This window comes from Notothenia rossii (genome assembly GCF_949606895.1).
Source record: "Notothenia rossii genome assembly, chromosome: 6".
Taxonomy (NCBI): domain Eukaryota; kingdom Metazoa; phylum Chordata; class Actinopteri; order Perciformes; family Nototheniidae; genus Notothenia; species Notothenia rossii.
This window is the reverse complement of record NC_136909.1, coordinates 88,079,605-88,095,940: the sequence shown is the minus strand read 5'-3', so window position 1 is coordinate 88,095,940 and position 16,336 is coordinate 88,079,605. Positions and strand designations below refer to the sequence as shown.

The following is a 16,336-nucleotide window of genomic DNA, read 5'->3' as shown; positions in this document are numbered from 1 at the left end:
GGTGAGAATACTGCATTAAGACGTTTGAGTTTCACTGTTTAGACTTTAGATCAGAGTTCCTGAGGGGAGGCCAGGAGGGCGTGTTGATCGACCAATGAAACGCAGCCAGAGTCTCTCAGGTGTTTCAGGAGCAAAGGCCCAGGTGAGCTCTCTGATGGCTGCTGGGTCCTAGTGCACTCCAGTTGCCTCCCCCTCCACATCAGTAGCCCTCCTGACAGACTGACCCCCATCAGCCTGAACTCCTCTTCCTCCTCACAGGGAACTCTTTCCTGTGTGTGTGTGTGTGTGTGTGTGTGTGTGTGTGTGTGTGTGTGTGTGTGTGTGTGTGTGTGTGTGTGTGTGTGTGTGTGTGTGTGAGTGTGTGTGTGTGTGTTTGTGTGTTTGTGTGTGTGTGTATGTGAGAGAGAGAGAGAGAGTGTGTGTGTGTGTGTGTCCTCACCTCACTTTTTACAGTTAGCAGTCAGACTGGTTGGACTGAGTCTCAGTCTGTGCTGCGTTCACAGGATCAAATGCTTTTGTGAATAGAATTATTGGGAAGGGATCTTTAACAGAGTTTCCTGCTATACTAACCTGCAGTGCGTTTGATCAAAACAGGAAGTCATTACTTTTTTGCAATTTTGCAGAATAATGTCCGATTGGACTCTTTGCAGCCTCTGTTGTGTAGAGTTCTGCTTCCTGGACACAGATTGAATAAATATATTCATTAAAACAACACAAAGTGATCTCTTCACTGCTCTTTGGTGATCTGGTTTTTCATTTGTAGAGTAACCGCAGCTGTCAGATAAGTGTAGTCCAGTAAAAAGTACAATATGTACCTCTGAGATGAGTACAGGTATCTCACTCTCATTTCTGGTGTAACATCCTCTCGACCGCCCTTCCAACGTGTGTTATCTCCACCATCTCACCCACATTTCCGTTCCTATTGCCTCACACCAAAGTTCGCTTTGTCATGCTGGGGATTGTCAAATTTCTGACTCGTAAGGCCCGGACACACCAACCTGACACCAAAGAACTGACACAGACGGACCCCCGACTGTTGTGTCTCCTCTCGTCTCCTCGTCTTGGCCATGTGTCGCACTGGAACACACCGCAAAGACGTCAGACGGCCAAGAAGCACGTAAGAACTGCGCATGCGTGAGTGGCAATAACTCTCCTCACCAGCAGGCGGCGGTAGTGTGTATTCGTCATTCAAAAGACGCAACAACCGGAAGACAGACTGCGTGATAACCGAGAGAAGAAGAACAGACTGCGTGATATAAACAAATAGCGTGTTCCATTATCACTCTACAGCGAGAAGCTCACGGGGCTTTCCCCAACCTGTGAGGAGAGCTGGAGGGAAATGAAATCTTAATAGTTTGTTTGGGTAGCTCACTTCCGTTTCGCCTCTCATTCGCTGATTCGCTAAGCTGAACAGCCAATCAGAGTGATTTCTTTTGCCGACAGCCTTTGGCCGACTGCCAGTTTTCGGCCGAAAAGGTGGCCGACTGCCGGTTTTCGGCCGAAAAGGTGTCGGCACGGCTGAAAAGACACGACGGTGCGGGACACACCAATCTGAGTAGGGCGTGTGACGACGCTCATCGTCGGCCTGACGCCCAACGACGCCGATAATCGGCTTGGTGTGTCCCCGGCTTTTAGAATCCATTAACCCCTTGAGACACACCATCCGGACAGATTGCAGTCAAATTTTACCGGGTGGGGTTTTTACCTAAATTAGCGTTAGGGTTACGGCTAAAAGGGGAATTGGCAGCTGATACTCTGCTTTAGTTTTTTTGGTTTATTTTCATACATAGCCTTTGACCCAACAATGATGGATCCAGAAACACACATTTCCAGTGTTTTACCTGCTATAGATGGTATGTTCCCATGCTCACTTTATGCTTACGACCATACCCTACCATACCAATACTTAGATGGGGCACCTCGGTATTCCCAGTGCTGCAGTCGTTGAATGAAGTGGTTTTGGTGGCACTATCCAGTATAACAGGGGAGTTTTGAATAAGGACGCTGCATATTGGTTTGTTCTGATAGAAATAAGGTTGAAGCTCGTTGTGCCAAAATACGCCACTATTTCAACACGTTCTAAGTAAAAACGGGGTTTTTCCGCTCGTTATAGTATGGTAGTTTAAACACACTTTACATAGGAATTGAACATTGTTCTTCAGATTGGTAGACATCCATTTACCCCTTTAGATAAACAAATAATTTCTAATGTTTCGTTGTATTAGGTATTAGGAGTAAAAGTACTGCTAAGTTTTTCTTGTGTACTTTTATTTCTGATCTACAAAGTCTATTGTGTCACTTATTCTGTTAATACAATCTGTTTTTTTGTGTTGTATTTGTTTATTCCTGAACACAATTGATCAGTTGTACTAATTCTGTGTTCTTATTATTTCTGTATCATAGTTTAAATTATGTTTGTATTTGTTTTGTCGTAATTTCTCGTAGGATCTTTGCGTTTGTCTTTTATTCTTGTTCACGGAATTTCTCTGAAACCATACATTTCACAATTTAACTTTTTCTATTTCTTATAGTCTTTTATCAATGCATTTGTTTTGTTCCATTCTGTTTTAGTGGTGCTTATTCGCAACATAATGCTATAAAAATACGTATTTGGTTTGTATACATGGAATGTAATGAAGTATTTTCGATAATGAGATATATATAAAGTCTTGCCCGATCTCGTATATCTCAGAAGCTGAGCAGGGTCGGGCAGAGACATTGTTTTGCACATTTATGACCCTGAAGGTCGCCCAGAGGTCTGAGTATTGGTTCTTCATGTGGGGGGCCAGGGTTCATCACTCAAGTGTATTTAGTCTTGGCTCAAATTGGTTTTATTCCATCTAGCCTCCTTGCAATCTATGGAGGACAGAACATGACATAGGTAAGAATAAATAAATACATGTTTGAATAAATACTGGAACACTAATATAAATAACTGTGGAAATAGATACAGAAATAAAAATAATACAGTAATAAATAAATAAATACTTTAACTAAAAAGTAATAAATATAGATTGAGAACAAACAGGACACACATTATTATATATCTTTAATGTATTTCTACATTTATGTTCACTTACATGCATTTATTAAAACATTTCTGTAAGCTAACGAGGTATGGGGATTTGGGAACTACGGACGGAGGAAACTGTTAAACAACGATGATGTTTCCCCTGATTTATACAGTACACTTGCTTATGGGACATTTACGGAATTACAACAGCAGAAGTATAGTGCAGATGTTTATTAAATATATCAAAGTAGGCACACGTTATTAATAATACAAAACACAATAAGTAAAAACAAATAGCAATTACACCACGGTTAAAACAAACCAAATAGCTGTATCTTTTTTAAACAAGGTGACGATACAAAATTATAGAAGTAGCTGGTACTGTTTACAGATCCTAAATAAATTGACAGAAAAATAAAGCTTTAATTGCACAACATTTTTAAACCTATCAGTGAATTTGAATCATTTGACCATTTATGTGAACATGAACTGGAAGCACTTTACTGAACAGCAGAGGGGTTATTGATGATAAAAAAAACCTCAAATATAAACAGTAGAAGTGTGGGAAGGAATTGAATACTTTTGTATTGTGGTGACTCTAGTTAACCATAATTCACTTTTGGGTCACAGTTCCTACACGGACCTTGTTTAGTGTAACACCGTAGATTTAGGTTGCCAAGCTAGAGCTAGCAAGGCACTCTAACTTGACTCTCATCACTGAGTACATGTCTGATATCACTATTGCTTAATGGAAAATAAAGAGTGGAATTCCATCTTAAATACTCTGCCTCCGACTCCTTCTTACCGGCACTACACTGGTGACCCTGCATTTTTCGAAATAGTTTCCGAATTTTTTTTGAACATCGGCGCCGAGTCGGCGAAGGGATACCGGTGAGTGCTTCTACCATGCACGTTTCGGGACGATGGCAAAGAGTTGCATCGCTCCATGCAGCTACAAGCCTCCGGGAAACGGGGGTGCCGACGCTCATTAGTGGCTCTGAGTGTCGGCGGCACGGGCAGGCTCCTTTTCGTCAAAGACAGTGTTTCAGGGAACCTGTTTCTGTGCGACACGGGTGCGCAGCGGAGTGTGGCTCCCGCGTCGAGAGAAGACATCACTCGAGGCGGGCACGGCCAACGGCTAACAACGGCTAAAGGCAGGCCCATTCGCACGTACGGATTACGGCTTATGTGTTTGTGCATCGGCGGACAGCGTTTCAGCTGGGAGTTTGTAACAGCGGACATTTCTTTTCCTCTTCTTGGGGCGGACTTTTTGAGTGCTCATGGGCTGTTGGTGGACATTAAAAATAAATGTTTAGTGGATGCCTTAACGTTTTCTTCTCTCGTGTGCACACTCGGCAGCGCAGCGTACGACGGGCTGTCGGGCTCTCTGTCGGGGGAGGAAATTTTTCTCAGACTTTTGGCCGAGTTTCCTGATCTGTCGCTGCCCACTTTCTCCGCGCTCACCACCAAACATGGCGTGGAGCACCACGTCACCACCGAGGGGCCTCCAGTCTACGCCAGGGCCCGACGGTTGAAACCTTCTAAGCTAGCCGTAGCGAGGGCGGAATTCGCAACCATGGAACGCCTGGGCATCGTCCGCCGCTCCAACAGCCCTTGGGCCTCTCCTCTGCACGCCGTGCCCAAGCCGAACGGCGGTTTCCGCCCGTGCGGGGATTACCGCCGACTCAACGATGCCACTATACCTGACCGCTACCCGGTGCCGCACATACAGGACTTTTCAGCGCATCTGGCCGGCACGAAGGTTTTCTCCAAGGTGGACCTGGTGCGTGGATACCACCAGGTGCCCATGCACCCCCTGGACATTTCCAAAACGGCAGTAATAACGCCTTTTGGACTCTTTGAGTTCCTGCGGATGCCTTTTGGGCTCAAGAATGCCGCCCAGACGTTCCAGCGCCTGATGGATTCGGTGCTGCGGGACCTGCCGTTCGTGTTCGTGTACCTGGACGACATCCTCGTCGCCAGCGTTTCAGTGGAGGAGCACCTGTCTCACCTCCGGGCCCTTTTCACGCGTCTCAGCGAACATGGATTGATCATCAATCCTGCAAAGTGCCTGTTCGGGGTGTCTGACATTAACTTCCTCGGGCACCGCGTCACCAAGGACGGTGCAACACCCCTGCCGGCGAAGGTGGAGGCTGTTGCGGCTTTTCCTCGCCCGCTTATAGCCCGGTCGCTGCGTGAGTTCCTAGGGATGATGACTTTCTACCACCGTTTCATCCCCCGGGCCGCCCACATCATGCGGCCATTGTATGAGGCTCTGAAAGGCAAGACCCCCGTTCAGGCGATCGACTGGACAGCAGAGGCGGAAGTCGCTTTCACTGAAGTTAAAACCGCGCTGTCTCAAGCGGCTTTGCTGGCACACGGCTCCCATCTCCATCACTACGGATGCTTCGGACTACGCAGCCGGCGCGGTGCACGAACAGTGGCTGGACGGACCTTGGCAACCGCTCGCCTTTTTCAGCAGGCAGCTGACGCCGAGGGAACGCAAGTACAGCGCTTTTGACTGGGAGCTCCTGGGTCTTTATTTGGCTGTGCGGCACTTCCGTTTTCAGTTGGAAGGCCGTGAGTTCACGGCGTTTGTAGACCACAAACCGCTCACCTTCGCCATGTCAAAGGTGGCGGAGCCTTGGTCGGCACGTCAGCAGCGGCAGCTCTCCTACATTTCGGAGTTTACCACAGACATTAAACACGTGGCTGGCAAGTCGAACTTGGAGCCGTCCAGCTGGGCCTGGATTATGCTCGTATGGCGGCGGACCAGGTCACCGACTCCGGCGTCCAGAGTCTGAAGGCGGAGAGCGCTGGGCTGCGCCTGGAGGACGTGGTGTTCGGCGACGCGGGCATCACCCTTCTGTGCGACGTCTCTACGGGCCTGTCACGACCGGTCGTCCCCGCCAACTGGAGGCGTCCTGTTTTCGAGGCGGTGCACGGCTTGTCTCACCCTGGCGTTAAACCTTCGGTGCGCTTGGTGGCCGCGAAGTTTGTCTGGCGTGGGCTGAAAAAGGATGTAAGAGCTTGGGCCGGGGGGTGCGTGGCTTGCCAACGCGCTAAGGTGCACCGCCACACGAAGGCCCCTTTGGAGCGGTTCCTAGTGCCAGAGAGGAGATTTGATCATGTTAACATCGACCTGGTAGGTCCGTTGCCCTCCTCTCAGGGTTTTTCCTACCTCCTCAACCGTTGGCCGGAGGTGGTTCCTCTTGTGTCGACTTCAGCCGCTGACGTGGCTAGGGCTTTCATTGCGACGTGGGTGTGTCGTTTTGGCACCCCGTCAGACATTTCCTCGGACAGGGGCTCACAGTTCACTTCAGGGTTCTGGGGCTTGGTTGCAGACAGTTTGGGGGTCAAACTGCACAGGACTACCGCTTACCACCCCCAGGCTAACGGCCTCTGTGAGCGCTTCCATCGCTCTATGAAGGCGGCGCTCAAGGCCGGCCTTACGGACGGTAACTGGGTCGACAAGCTGCCCTGGGTGATGTTGGGCCTGAGGACCGCGCCTAAGGAGGATCTGCAGTGCTCCACGGTGGAGATGGTTTACGGTCAACCCCTGAGAGTCCCAGGGGAATTCCTACCCAAGGCAGCAGTTCCTTGGTCTCCTACGGCTCAACGGGTTTTCCTGCAAGATGCGGCGGAGGCTTTCGTTCCGGTTCCGACTTTTCAGCACGGCGCGCCGGGGTCTCAGGTGCCAGCAGAGCTACGCTCGGCTGGGCACGTTTTCATCCGCCACGACGCGCACAGGGGCCCTCTACAGCCCCCTTACGATGGGCCTTTCCGGGTTTTGGAGCAGGGGGACAAGCACCTGGTGGTCGACATGGGTGGCAAGGCGGAGACCGTCTCGGTGGACCGGGTGAAGGCTGCTCATTTGGACTTGGAGCAGCCGATGGTGTTGGCCCGTCCGCCACGACGGGGTCGACCCCCGTCTTTGATTCCCGCTACAGGTTCGAGTCCTGTGGTCCCGGTTCCCACTTTGCCGGGAACAGCACGTTCAGGAGTTGTTTTGCCTGCCCCCATACTCAGGAGTAGAGGGGGTCGGCGTGTTGTTCCTCCCCGCCGCACGGACTTTGTTTATCTGTGAATTCTGGGGGGGCTTGTGTGGTGACTCTAGTTAACCATAATTCACTTTTGGGTCACAGTTCCTACACGGACCTTGTTTAGTCTAACACCGTAGATTTAGGTTGCCAAGCTAGAGCTAGCAAGGCACTCTAACTTGACTCTCATCACTGAGTACATGTCTGATATCACTATTGCTTAATGGAAAATAAAGAGTGGAAATCCTTCTTAAATACTCCGCCTCCGACTCCTTCTTACCGGCACTACAGTATCATAATTTTTTGGTGTTGCACTTTGTAGACGGTCCCTGCATTCAGATAGAAGTTGAGCAGCTCGGAGGACGGTGTGTATTGGCTTGTTTTGATAGAAAAGAGGGGTTAGAGCTTGTTGTCTACCTTACTGTGGTTGTTCAGAGACGACGATTGTGTTTGAGTTATTGATCTGTCAATATCTTTCTAACTTAACCAACTAGGAAGACACTCATCCCGCCCCGTAACGCTAGTCTTATGAATGAAGACTCTGAGAGGGCATTAAAGCCTGTCTCTACGACCTCTACCTGTTATCCCAATGATATTTCAAAACCTATAGCCCTTTCTCAATTCTCTCCTCGACTCCTATCCTTGCGTCTTAGTCCCGCCCACAGGAGATGCGAGCGGAGGAGTGGAGGAGGGGAACCGAGGACAAACACCATGTAAACACCAGTCTTTAGTACATTAGAAGTTTATTATGTTACTGCCAACGTTAAGCAGAGGTTAAGATCTGTAGAGTGGTTCCACTTCATGGGGGAGCAGACGTGTCCCCTATCCTTTTCTGTAGTTCTGGCCAGAGAGATTTTATTTGTATTCAGAGTCCAGTATGTGTTCGTCTACCTGGCTCAGGGTTTGAGCTCTCATTCACACAGCAGCACTGGTTATGGGCTGCACTGTTTCTACTATATTCTATTTGATTTACTTGTACTGTTGTATCTGTGTTATTGTGTTGCTCTGATGGAGCAGCCTGTGACCTCAGATCTTCGTTGTCATAACTACACGGTAGCTATGCACACGTGACAATGAAAGCCTTGAATCTTGAATCTGCGCTAACCACTGAGCCACAAACTGGTTTCTGTCTCTTTCTGAAAGCAGCAGACAGAAAAGCTTTGTACACGACTGAGTGGCCAAATCACAACACATCTTTATTTTGAATGTATTTTATTATCATGATTGGTTTTTAAATAATATTTTGTAAAGTTTTTATGTAATGTTTTATCATATTTATTTATATTTTTGTCTTTTACACTTTAAAACGAAAAAAAAAACACTTTAATATTTGTTTGAAAGTCTTTCTATTTAAATGTATTTAATTTGTATTTTGTATCACTATCTTGTTTTATTTATTTTTAATTGTTTTAATTTGAGTGTTTATTATTATTTTTTATTTGTTTATTATTATTTTTTACTATTATAATTGTGATTATTTTTTTATAGTATTTCTATTTCCTTTTTATTATTATTAATATTAACATTTTTATTATTATTATTATTATTATTATTATTATTATTATTTATTTATTCGTCATACGGTTAATCTAAATCTCTCGCCCAAAAAAACTGCAAACACAACAGAAAGACGTGTTGTTGTTCAAACTAAGTGAAAGCTCAGAGAGCGCTCCAGAGGTTTTCTTTTCTTTAAATCTTATTTATTTTTCTGTATTTCCATGTGTTTGATTTCTATCTGTATTTGTGTGTGAAGTGATGTTTGTTGCACTTTCCTGAATCACAGTGAAGATATTGAGTCTGAAGCAAAAGCATATTTTCAGAATCAGAATTCCTTTATTTGTCCCGAAAAGTGGAAATCTACATTATTACATCAAAAGATGTATAGTGCAGATAAAGTGAAAAGAGTAGACTGTATATTCAAATATAACAAAGCAGGAAGACATTATTAATAATAAAGAAGAACAATAAGTAAAAACACATAACAAGTACACCACGGTTAAAAACAAATAGATGGAAATATATGTTTTAAACAACGTTGGTCTAACATCAGCTGTGATCCTGAACAGACTGAACTCTCTGGGCAGCAGGGAGGAAGTCTCTGGAACAGGAGGAGACTCTTCCTCCTACAGAGGAACCAGAGACGCTGAGGAACCAGACCTGAACCAGAACCTAAACCCAGCATAGAGAGGTTCAGTGAATGTGGTTCTGAAGGTGTGGAGGTGGATCAGTGTGTCAGAGGAGACTCTGTAGAAGGAGAGAGAGCCAGCAGGATGATCCAGATACACTGCTACTCTACCAGAGGAGGAGGAGGAGGAGGAGGAGGAGGAGGAGGAGGAGGAGGGGGAGGTGTGTGTTACTGTGTTATTGTGATAGACAGAGTAACGACCACCAGAGCAGATCAGACTCCAGGACTGATCATTCCTTCCAAACAAACATTCCTCTCTCTCTCCTCTCCTGCTGATTCCTCTGTAAGTCACTGATATAGAAACCCTTCCTCTCCACTCGACCTCCCAGTAATAGAGACCAGTCAGAGCTTCTCTACACATCAGCTGAGGCCAGTAATCAAACCTCTCTGGATGATCAGGATATGGCTGCTTCTGTCTCACACGTGTCACCTTCCTGTTGTCCTCAGACAGTTTGAGGTTCCTGTGTGCTGTGTTTGTGTCGAGTGAGAGTTCACAGGAATCTGAGGAGAGGAACAGCAGCAGTTATTCATCTATCAGCTGTTCATTTATTGACACTTTGATGATGAAGGTTACATTTGAAGATGGTGGCTGCTTTGTTTTCATGAATCAAATTAGATCACACTCACACTTCCTCAGACCGGGTCTCAACCATCGGACTCCAGCAGGCTCCATCCTGAAAGAAGGGGGGGGGGGGGGGGGGGGGGGGGGTCAGAGCAGCATGGAAGCATGGACATTACATCACTCTCACACTCAGAGCTTTGTTATTCTCCACAGATGAAGCTACATGTTCACGATATCATTTTAGATCAGTCGATAAATAAAGCTCATTAACTTCAATTATTATTTCTCAGAGAATAAGATGTAAGAGTTGATCAGTGTTCAGTTAGTGTTCCCTCAGCATCTGCTAGCAGCAGTCAATGAGTGTTTCTCTTACCTGGAATCTGAAGAGGAAAAAAAATGAACTTTATTTAAAAGCATCTTTCATGCAACGCACTTTGGGTTTGCTTTGAGCAATGAAAGGTGCTTTGACCATACCATTTATTATTATTATTATTATGATGAATTCACAGGACATCTGATAGTTCATCATTGTGTTTAAAAGAGGGAGGGGCCATTTAGTGCTTTAAAAATAGGAGAAGCACTTCAGAATCAATTCAGATACAGGAGCCAGTGCAGATGGGGTCCATCAGGAGTGGGATGATCTCTGCTGTGTTTAGGTTGTTGGATGGATTTTGACTCTATTGCCAAAATGATAAAAGCAGTTTTTGGTCAGCAAATTAAAATGAGCATTAAAATGGAGATCAGAATCTAAAATGATAAAGATGTATTTCTTGTTGTCGTGTCTTCTCTGTAAACACAGAGCTGCTGCCTGAGTCTTATCCCGTGTCTTTAGTTCCCTTCATTGTTTTTGTCTTGGCATACACACGGTGGAGGAAATACGTATTTGATCCCTGCAGACTTTGTAAGTTCACCAACAAAGAAAGGACCAGTCTGTCATTTGAATGGTAGGTTTATATAAACAGTGAGAGAAAGAATATCAATAAGGAAATCCAGAAATGTACATTATATAAAAGATAAAAATGTATTTGCATTTAACTGAGTGAAATAAGTATTTGATCCCCTTGCAGAACATGTGTTAGGACTTGGTGGAGAAACCCTTGTTGGACACACAGAGGTCACACAGAGGTCAGACGCTTCTTGTAGTTGGTCTCCAGGTCTGTGCACATCTCAGGAAGGATGTTGGTCCACTCCTCTCTGAAGATCCAAATCCTTCAGGTGTTGAGGCTGATGCTTGGCATCTGGAAGCTTCAGCTCCCTCCACACATTTTCTATGGGATTAAGGTCCAGAGACTGGCTAGGACCCTCCATCACCTGAAGGTGCTTCTTCTTTAGCCTCTCCTGTGTTGCCTTGGCCGTATGTTCAGGGTCCTTGTCCTGCTGGAAGACCCCTCCATGACCCATGGTCAGTGTCCTGGCTGAGGGAAGGAGGCTATCGACCAAGATCTCACGGGACATGTCCCCGTCCATCCTCTCCTCGATGCAGGGAAGTCCTCCTGTCCCCTCAGCAGAGAAACAGCCCAAAGCAGAATGTCTCCACCTCCATGCCTGACGGATGGTGTTCTGGGGTTATAGTCAGCATCTCTCTTCCTCCAAACACGGCGTGTCGAGTTGAAGCCAAAGATCAACATTTTAGTCTCATCTGAGCTCATCCGCTTCTCCCAAGCCTTCTCTGAATCATTCAGATGTTCGTTGTCAAACTTCAGACGGCCTCTCGTGTTCTTCTTGAGCAGGGGCCCTTCAGGCACTGCAGGATTTGATCAACTATGGTGTAGTGTGTTACCAATAGGTTTCTTGGTGACTGTGGTCCCAGCTGCCTTGAGATCATTAACAAGTTCCTCCTGTGTAGTTCTTGGCTGGTCCCTCACCTTTCTCATGATCATCAATACCCCACGGGGCCAGATCCTGTGTGGAGCCCAGACCGAGGGCCATTGATGCTCATTTTGTGTTTCTTCCATTTAGAAACACAAACATTATTCTTCTGAATAATGGCACCAAGAGTTGTCTCCTTCTCACCAAGCTGCTTTCCGGTGGTCTTGTAGCCGATCCCAGCCTGGTGCAGGTCTACAGTCTCACCCTGAGGTCCTTAGACAGCTCTACAGTCTCGCCCATGGTGGAGAGATTGGAATCTGATTGATTGATTCTGTGGACAGGTGTCTTTTATACAGGTAACAAGTTGATTAGGAGTACTTTTTTAAAGGAAGATGAATTATTTGTCTGTGGGAGCCAGAATCCTTGTTTGTTGCAAAGGGATCAAATACTTATTTCACTCAGTTCAATGGAAATACATTTTTATCTTTTATATAATGTCAATTTCTGGATTTTCTTTTTGATATTCTTACTCTCAATGTTTATATAAACCTACCATTTAAATGATAGACTGTTAATGTATTGTGTGGGCAAACTTAAAACATCTGCAGGGGATCAAATACTTATTTCCTTCACTGTATATGTTTATAATACCTGAGAGTGTCCAGTCTCCAGAGAGGACCCTCCAGTCCAGCAGACAGCAGCTTCTCTCCTGAGTCTCCTGGATGATTGTAGCTCAGGTCCAGCTCTCTCAGATGGGAGGGGTTGGAGCTCAGAGCTGAAGCCAGAGAAACACAGCCTTCCTCTGAGACCATACAGCCTGACAGCCTGAACACACACACACACACACACACACACACACACACACACACACACACACACACACACACACACACACACACACACACACACACACACACACACACACACACACACACACACACACACACACACACACACACACACACACACACACACACACACACACACACACACACACACACACACACACACACACACACACACACACACACACACACACACACACACACACACACGTTCAAACAAGAGTGAGTCAAAAAACAATAACAAATGTTATTGAAGCAGATGCAACAAAAGGTTATGAGTGTATCCATCATTAATGTACATCGCAATTTAACTGGCTATAAGTTTAACATGTTGATGAATCCTGACCTGAGAGTCTCCAGAGCACAGTGAGGACTCTCCAGTCCAGCAGACAGCAGCTTCACTCCTGAATCCTGCAGGTCGTTGTTACTCAGGTCCAGCTCTCTCAGACTAGAGGACTGGGAGCTGAGGACTGAGGACAGAGCTCCACAGCTTCTCTTTGACAGCTTACAGCCACTCAGTCTGAGGAGACAATAATAAACAACAACATAAAATCAATAACTTCAGGGTGTTCTTTTTCATGAATGACTGCCTTATCGCATATTATTCCTTATTCAAAATGTGCAACTCAATACTGCTTCACATCTGTGATGCCAATGTTCATGATGTCTCTTCTCCACGATGGCATTAATCATTAACAGGATGAGTGTTTTACATCAACTGTATTTTATTAATGTTTAATACAAAAGAAGACTTTGTGTTTGGTTACCTGACTGATTTAAAAACAGGAAGAGAAAGAAGGAGATTGTAAATAAGCAGAGAGAGAGAGAGAGAGACAATCATTTAAGATAAAATAAGAAACCTGACCTGAGAGTCTCCAGAGTACAGTGAGGACTCTCCAGTCCAGCAGACAGCAGCTTCACTCCTGAATCCTGCAGGTCGTTGTTACTCAGGTCCAGCTCTCTCAGACTAGAGGACTGGGAGCTGAGGACTGAGGACAGAGCTGCACAGCTTCTCTCTGACAGGTTACAGCCACTCAGTCTGATAAAGAAAGTACAAACAATATTTTAAAAAGATGAGCATAATATTTACTTTACATTTCATTTAGCTGACACTTTTATCCAAAGCGACTTACAATTACAGGGACATTCTCCCTGGAGAAACTGAGGACTAAGTGCCTTACTCAAGGGCACACGAGTGGTGGTGTTCCTGGCGGGAATTGAACTCACAACGTTCCGATCTTCATCCCACCTCACTATCCATTAGACCACCACTACTTCATGTTATTACATGGCTTAGTTGAATACTCGATTCTGATTGGTCAATTCAGAACACGTGACGCGTTGTTAACAGACAGACCGCTGTCAAGGACTTATTGACCGTTGTTAAGGACGCTCACATCTGCAGAAAGAAGTCCGTTGGATTTAACTATATACAGTTTGGCCGCAGTTTGCTTTCTAACTGACAAGACAAGAGCGACAAGAAAACAGCGGAGAAGTAACGGGCAGAAATCCTCCTTTTACGCAGCGGTCCAGACATAGACATCAAACGGCGACACATATTCAGTTGCAAGTTACTTTGACATTAGGGCAGGGATATCTAGATACTCCCCAAGGTTTGACATCATGACTTCTGCTACTTTTAAAGCAAGCAGCGACGTTTTCAAATCTGAAATCTAAAAGCGCCTCAAAAACGCTATCGAAGCAGTTCCTGCCGTTGCTACGTTAGTTCAAACGGTAACAAAGGACTATTTGTCTTCTTCTTCTTCTTCTTCTTCTTCTTCTTCTTCTTCTTCTTCTTCTCTTGCTTTTGGCGGCTTGCAAACAACTTAAAAGGTGCATACCGCCACCTACTGTACATGAGTATGCATCATCACATCATTCCAACTCATTAACCTATGTTCTAATCAAAATAAAATTAAAATAAATAAATAAATCAATAAAACCATTAAATAAATAAAACAAAACAAAACAAATCTATGTTCTTTCCTGACCTAATGTTAAATTATTTTTCCTACCCCAGTTTCACTCAAGAATTTAAACAGTGCCTTTGTGGTAGCTTTTACTCCCTCTCCTTTTGTTCCCAAAACACCAACCACACTCCACTCCCTCTCTGCCTCTAAGACTTTAGCCTTTAATTGTTCTCTTTCCGCTTTATAGATGTCACAATTTAACAATATATGTTCTACATCTTCTTTTACTGCACAGTTCCCACACTTGTTACTGTCACTTTTCCCCATGATATACAGCGTACTGTTCAAAGCCGTGTGATTTATTCGGAGTCTAGCCATCATGATTTCCTCCCTTCTGTTTCTTTCTTTATGAATATTAATTGTAATTGTATTTTGTACTTTGTGATAGTCCTTGCCTTTCTGGTCTTTCTCCCACCTTTTCTGCCAGATCTCCATCCCTTTCTTATTAATGACTGCTTTTCCTTCTCCTTTACCAAGTTGAACTGGTAATGTTATTTGCTTTTGTAGTGCAGTTTTTGCTAATCTATCAGCACACTCGTTCCCTTTCACCCCCTCATGTGAAGGCACCCAGCAGAACTGCAGATCTATGCCGCTTCTGTGCAGTCTTAACAGGCTATGATTCAGTTCTATGAGAATGTCTTCTCTAGTAGTTGTTGTTGATTGTATGCTTTGTAATATGGACAATGAATCTGTACATATCACCACCCTATCTGGTCTGACCTCTTCAACCCACTGCAATCCTATTATTACAGCAAGCATTTCTGCTGTATACACTGATAATTGATCAGATGTTCTTTTTAAAATAGATATTTTAAAGTCTGGGATGTATATGCCAACTCCAACACGCTCTTCCTTGTTCTTAGAGCCATCTGTATAGATTTGTAGGTAATTGTAGTACTTTTCGTTCAGATACATACTTGTTTTAATTCCCACTTCATTTATTTGCCACTCTTTTTTCCTTTCTATGATATTCATATCTATGTTAGCTTCTGGGAACAGCCATGGGGGAACACTGCTAAATGGAGTTGCTTTGGCAAACGTGATATTCTCCACTCCAGATGCCCTCGTTCTTTCCTTACTCGTCCAGCCAAACCCACGTCCCTGGAATTTTGCATATTCCCAGCAATCCTGTAATATTCTGTTTGGAATATTTTCTTCTCCACTACCTTGTAGTCTGACCCAGTATGACAGAGCAAGTCTCTCTCTTCTGATCTCCAGAGGTGTCTCTCCTGCTTCTATCAGAACTGCATTAATAGGGGATGACTTTATTGCTCCAATACACAGCCGCAATGCTTTATATTGTATTCTATCAATTTTTAAAAGCGATGTTTTTGCTGCTGCTCCATATACTATACAACCGTAGTCTATTGTGGACCTCATAATTGATCTGTAAATGTCTATTAATGCTTGTTTATCTGCGCCCCAGTTGCATCCAGCTACAGCTCGCAATAAATGTAATACTTTTTTGCATTTTGTTTCCACTTGATTAATATGCATGTTCCATGTGTATTTGCTATCAAACCACAGTCCTAGGTATTTGAACTCATTCGCCTTTTTCATTGGACGCTCATATAGTGTTAGCTGTTGGCCATCAATCTGGCGTTTGTTTGTAAATACCATGTAGCATGACTTGCTTTCTGACATTTTGAATCCCCAGTTATATGACCACCTCTCCACTTTTGTAATCGCTCTAGCTATATTCTCCATTACGTATGGGGCATTTCTTCCCCTCATCCAAATAGCCCCATTATCTGCGTACAGAGCCGATTGTATGCATGTGTCTAAGCATGTAAAAATATCATTAATCATGATGTTGAATAATATTGGACTGACTGCACTCCCTTGGGGAATACCATTTTCTATTTCAAAATAGTTGGAAATATCTGCTCCAACCGACTATTTTTCTTAGCGG

At 44.7% G+C, this 16,336-nt stretch overlaps 1 protein-coding gene across 1 annotated transcript in view; it reads right to left on the bottom strand.

Moving 5' to 3' along the window:
* Nucleotides 1–8,862: 8,862 nt before the first annotated feature.
* The window catches only part of LOC307044215 (uncharacterized protein), a 33,961-nt gene continuing 26,487 nt past the window's right edge, over nucleotides 8,863–16,336 (bottom strand). Inside the window, exons 12-16 of the mRNA XM_079689297.1 lie at nucleotides 13,320–13,493; nucleotides 12,801–12,974; nucleotides 12,261–12,434; nucleotides 9,866–9,912; nucleotides 8,863–9,739 (exon numbers count right to left, since the gene is read on the bottom strand). Coding sequence (XP_079545423.1) covers nucleotides 9,177–9,739; nucleotides 9,866–9,912; nucleotides 12,261–12,434; nucleotides 12,801–12,974; nucleotides 13,320–13,493 — 1,132 coding nt within the window. The 3' untranslated portion in view covers nucleotides 8,863–9,176. The remainder of the gene's footprint in view (nucleotides 9,740–9,865; nucleotides 9,913–12,260; nucleotides 12,435–12,800; nucleotides 12,975–13,319; nucleotides 13,494–16,336) is intronic.